At 38.1% G+C, this 6000-nt stretch overlaps 1 protein-coding gene across 1 annotated transcript; it reads right to left on the bottom strand.

Annotated features, from left to right (window-relative positions):
• Window positions 1-1497: 1497 nt before the first annotated feature.
• Window positions 1498-4410, bottom strand: LOC107060539 (uncharacterized). Its single transcript, XM_015308538.1, has 3 exons — window positions 3444-4410; window positions 3286-3383; window positions 1498-3129 (listed from the first exon to the last, which is right to left on the bottom strand). Exons 1-3 carry the CDS (start codon window positions 4408-4410, stop codon window positions 1498-1500), a joined length of 2697 nt encoding a protein of 898 aa, XP_015164024.1.
• Between the last annotated feature and the right edge of the window lie 1590 nt (window positions 4411-6000).

The following is a 6000-nucleotide window of genomic DNA, read 5'->3' on the forward strand; positions in this document are numbered from 1 at the left end:
AAGACATCTATATTTATACACATCAGTGAACTAACTCTAACTAACTCAGTTGGTTATAACTAACTATTACAAAATGACTTTTCTGCCCTTAACGACTTAACTGATTCCTAACTTTCACACTCTTCTTCACTCCCCTTCAAGCTAGGAGGTGAAAAAATGTTTAAGACTCCAAGCTTGGACAAAAGGTGATCATGTTGCGGTCTGGATAGACCTTTAGTTAGGATATCTGCTGGTTGTTCTTTAGTTGAAATGTAGTCTACTTTGATTAGCCCCTTTTGTAGTTTCTCCCGTATGAAGTGACAATCAATTTCAATATGCTTAGTTCTTTCGTGAAATACTGGATTTGCTGCAATCTGAATTGCAGCCTTACTATCACTGAATATTTGAACTGGCAATTGAATCTCAACCCCCACTTCCTTCAGCATTCCAAGCAGCCATACTAACTCTGACACTGTAGTGGCTAGACTTCTGTATTCAGCTTCAGCTGAACTTCTGGACACAGTGGTTTGTTTCTTGGCCTTCCACGACACTAGTGACTTACCAATTTTAACCATATACCCTGTGACAGACTTTCTAGTAATTGCACATGAGGCCCAATCAGCATCACAGTAAGCAGTCACTAAGTCATTAGAGTTACTGGCAAACACTAATCCTTGTCCAGGTTGTCTTTTAAGATATCTTATCACTCTTAAGGCTGCATCTAGATGTGACTTCTTTGGATGTTGTAGAAATTGACTTAGTGTTTGAGTGCTGAAGGTTATATCTGGCCTGGTCATATTCAAATACAACAGTTTGCCAATTAACTTCTGATACATGGTTTGATCTACCAGTGGATCATCTGAGTCTTCTAGCTGTCTGTTTGTCTGCTCATCATACTCCTTGGATGTTAGTTTGACATTGATGTCAATAGGAGTTCCAGCAGGCTTAGCTGCTGTCATGCCCACTTCAGATATAAGTTCAAGAGTGTACTTCCTTTGATGCATTAGTACACCTTCAGAAGACCTTGTAAACTCAATGCCTAGAAAGTATTTTAACTCTCCCAAATCCTTCATTTTAAAAACCTGTTGTATTGACTTCTTGGTTTCTTCTATTAGCTTCAAACTACTCCCAGTTACTAACATATCATCCACATACACAAGTACTATAACGATCCCTGCATCTGACTTATTTATGAACAAGGAGTAATCATGTTGACTCTGCTTGAAATTCAGTTTGATAAGGGCCTCAGTTAACTTGTGATTCCATTGCCTTGGAGCTTGCTTCAGTCCATAGAGAGATTTTATTAGTCTACACACCTTCTCCCCTTGACTGACAAAACCTTGAGGCAGGTGCATGTAAATTTTATCTGTCAGATCACCCTGTAAGAATGCATTAAAGACATCCATTTGGTGAATATGCCACTGTCGAGAAGCAGCTAGAGCAACAATAGATCTCACTGTAACCATCTTGACAACAGGTGAGAATGTCTCTGAGTAATCAATACCTTCCTGCTGACTATTATCCTTTGCAACCAACCTTGCCTTGAACCTGTCTATTCCCCTCTGGACTTATATTTAACCTTGTAAATCCATTTGCAGCCAATAGGCCTTTACCAAGAGGTAGATCAGTAATCTGCCAAGTCTGATTGCTTTCCAAAGCCTGAATTTCAGCCTTCATAGCATCAATCCATCTCTGATCTGTGATAGCCTCGAAATAAGTAGTTAGTTCTCGAATGAAGGAGGTTGCTGCAATATAGCATTGATAGTGGGGAGACAGGTGAGAATAACTCATGTAATCAGACAATGGAAACTTTACACCCTTAGTAGCACTCAATGAGACAAAGTCTTTCAACCATGGTGGAGAATGCTTGACTCTAGTGGATCTTCTTGTCCCTATTAGGACCGCAAACTCCAGATTGTCTGAGCCTAGGACAGCAGTATGCGAATCATCAGGATCAGGCCTTTGGGAAGAGACACCCTCTTCTCCGACAGAAGGAAATAAGTTAGACTCAGTGTGACTTGGCTCACATACATTCACCATATTGTCAGCCTTTTGGAGAACAGGAGGGAAGTGATCTATTTGAACAGATAACTCAGGGTTATTTTGTAAAGAATCTACAAAGATAGGCGGAGGGACTGAGGTGTCCATTTGAGCAAAAGGAAAGATGTCTTCTCGAAAGAGCACATCTCTACTAGTAAAAAAAGAATTACTATGGAAATCCAACAATAAGTACCCCTTTTGTACATCTGAGTATCCCATATGTATTGCTGATCTTGATCGTGGGAGCAACTTGTCATGCTCATTGAGGACTTTTGCAAAACACAAACAGCCTATAGTCCTTAAGTGAGTTAGTACAGGTGGGCTCCCATACAACTTCTCATAAGGTGTCTGAAATTGAAGCACACTACTAGGTAGTCTGTTAATAACATAAGCAGCAGCCAGCACACAGTGTCCCCAATACTTCAAAGGAATTTTTGCCTGAAATCGAAGTGCTCTTGTTACCTCAAGCAAATGTCTATGCTTCATTTCAGCCACACCATTTTGCTGAGGAGTATATGGACAAGATCTTTGATGAATGATCCCCAAATCTTTAAACAGTTGAGCACAGACTGAGTTAACAAACTCAGTGCCATTGTCAGGTCTTAACACCTTCACAGATTTGCCAAATTGAGTTTTCACATATTGCAGAAAAACTTTAAGTGAGACACACACATCAGACTTAAATTGCAATAAGAACAGCCAGGTCATTCTGGAAAAATCATCCACAATAGTCAGAAAATATCTATTTCCATCAACTGTAGGAGTATTGTAAGGACCCCAAAGATCAATGTGTACTAAATCAAAGCAAGCAGTACTTTTGATACAACTAGAAGGAAATACAGATCTTGTTTGTTTAGCATAAGGACATACTAGACACTTAGAGATATTACACAAACTTTGTTTAGTCATAGCAAACATTTTAGAGAGACCTACTGAGGACACATGTCCAAGTCTTTTGTGCCATAACTCCAAAGTGGATTCCTGGAGTGCTGAGTCCAGCTTAGAACCAGCACACAGAGAATCTTTCTTGTAGTTATTTAGTTGGCTCAACAGCACATATAGACCACCATCTTCCTTACCAACCTCCTTCACCCTTCCACTGAAGAGCTCCTGGAATACACAAAAATGAGGGAAAAAAGTGACTGAGCAGCCTAAGTCCTATGTGATTTTGCTGACAGACATGAGATTATACTTGAAGTCAGGGATGTGAAACACATCGGTAAGTATACTTCTATTTGATAAGGCACAAGAACCAATATGAGTTACTTGAGTGACATCACCATTAGGAAGAGATACTGTCCTAGGAACTTCAAGTTTTGACACAGTCTCCTTAGTTAACATATCCAGATTAGACACCATATGATCTGTAGCTCATGTATCAATAATCCAGACTTGACTATTGTCAGATACAAAGAGAACATTACCTGCAGTGTGTGCTACATTACCATCACTGGTAGTACGTTCTGGTTTGTTCTGAAACATTTGAAGGATGTGATCATACTGATCCTTTGTGAATGTGCAACCCTGAAGGAGTTGTTGAACCTCCTTCTCAGCATGGCTTGCAACCGTAGTATAGTGAGGAACTGCAGAAGCACCAGACCCTGTTGCAGACATAACAGATCCTGCATATCTGTTAGTAGACACAGGATCACAAGTGTGTCCCAAATCTGGCATATGAGCATTATTAGTCAAGCCATATGAGAAATTGGCTTGAGCTGGTAAAGATCCTGGATAAGAGTCAGATGTACGAGTTGCAGATGAACCACTTTGAACCTTTCTTTTGGACTTGAAATCAGGAGGATACCCTATCACCTTATAGCAGAATTCCTTGCTGTGTCCTTTGCATTTACAGAATTCACACACAAGAAGGGAGTTCCTTTTGAACCTTTGACTTACGCCTGAGCTATTACCAACCTTAGAATACAAAGACAACGACTCCATACCAACTGCACTCATGCCCATACCACCAGTGCTGGTAACTACAGCTTTTTGACTCTCATCCCCCACTATCATAGCATAGGCCTGATTAATGTTTGGGAGTGGATCCATCAGAAGGATCTGACTCCTAGCCTGATGATATGATTCATTCAATCCCATAAAAAATTGGTATAACTTCTGCCTGTTTAAATGCACTACAAAACCTCTTGATTTGTCACAATTGCAGCAGGGAGGAGGCACTAAGGCCTCAAATTCATCCCACAAAGTTTTCAGTCTAGTGTAGTACACAGACACAGAAGCAGTTCCTTGTTGTAAAGAGGTTATATCTTTATGGAGACTATAGGTTCTAGACCCATCCACTCTGTCAAATCTTTCCTTTAAGTCATTCCAAACATCAAACGCAGTAGTAGCAAAAGCTATTCCACTCAGTAAACTCTTAGACACCGAGTTCATAAGCCAGGATAACACAATTGCATTCACTCTTTCCCAATGTCACCCTAAGTCATCACTGTACACCTCCTTTCTAGAAGTTCCATCAATTAGACCAATTTTGTTCCGCCCTAGCAGAGCTAGCCTGACTGATCTACTCCACAAGGTATAATTCTCAATTCCTAACAACTGAAACGAGATGATACTGATCCCACTCACATCAGTAGGACTAAGAAATAGGGGATGATTATAGTCAATACCTTGTCCTGGAGCTGGATTTCCTGATGTTGCACTTCCATTTGCAGATCCAGACGCAATTTGTCCATTAAGCAGAGTCTGAGGATGCTCAACTGCTGTGTGTTCATTCGTCATGACTGATCTATGAGAGATTGTTGTCGCGGAAGCAATAACACTTCAAACAGAGTAAATTCAAGCTCAAATAACCTTCAACTTGTAATTGTGCTCTGATCTGCAACGTTGAACAAAACGAAAAACAGATGAATCGATGAATCACCTTCTGATTCTTTGATCCTATGTCCAATCGACTTCAACAGTAATCACTGTGAAATCCTGCTCTGATACCATGAACGTAAAGTGAAAAAATAGCTCAATTGTGAGCTTTTACAGAGAGCTTCTAGGAGCTTCTAAAATCTTTGTATTGCAGAATGAATTGTGTTAGTTACAGTATTACAAGACATCTATATTTATACACATCAGTGAACTAACTCTAACTAACTCAGTTGGTTATAACTAAGTATTACAAAATGACTTTTCTGCCCTTAACGACTTAACTGATTCCTAACTTTCACACTCTTCTTCAAGTTTCAAGAAGTTCTATCTTTTTCAAAGTAATTAATTGAGGGTGTAATAGGTAAAAAAAAATTGTTCTTTTTTGATTTGTCAAAATTGACAAGTAATTAGGGACAACTAAAAAAGGAAAAGTTAACAAGTAATTAGGGACAGAAGGAGTAATACTTTAATTAGTAAGAAGACAAGTTTAAGAAGAATATATATATATATATATACATATATATATATATATATATATATATTCGGAAAAGGATATTTTTTACCCAATTTGCAATTATAGGGGGATTTCTGGACCAAAGTATCGACTGCAAGGGCATTTTTGAACCAAAATATTGACGGTAAGGGAATTTTTGAGTCAAACTATAAACGGAGAGCATTTTTGTTCCTTTCACATAGTTTACGGACATTTTTTACCTTTTTCCCTAAATAAAATTATAAAATTTATTTATTTTTATACCATATAATTATGCTATTTCTCAATAATCAGTAACGTTTATTCTGGACCATTACCGACGACAATAGTTTAGCAAATATAATCTTTTTAGAGTCATTCTTTATCCAATTGGGTTTAATATTAATCTTGTTAAACAAAGTTTCTTTACATGAATTCCTACTCTCCATAAAATGGGAATTGAGCTTTTTGTCGTCTTTAATAGTCCAGAAAAAAAAACTATTGATTATGAAACAAACTCAAATTCTCAATACAGATACATAAACATTATATTCATTGATAACCAAATTATACTAACAACACTTGAATTACAAAGAGAAGTATCGAAATAACAAGTAACTAAAGATAGAGAT

Source organism: Solanum tuberosum, unplaced genomic scaffold (assembly GCF_000226075.1).
Source record: "Solanum tuberosum cultivar DM 1-3 516 R44 unplaced genomic scaffold, SolTub_3.0 scf00089, whole genome shotgun sequence".
In the NCBI taxonomy this organism is placed as follows: Eukaryota; Viridiplantae; Streptophyta; class Magnoliopsida; order Solanales; family Solanaceae; genus Solanum; species Solanum tuberosum.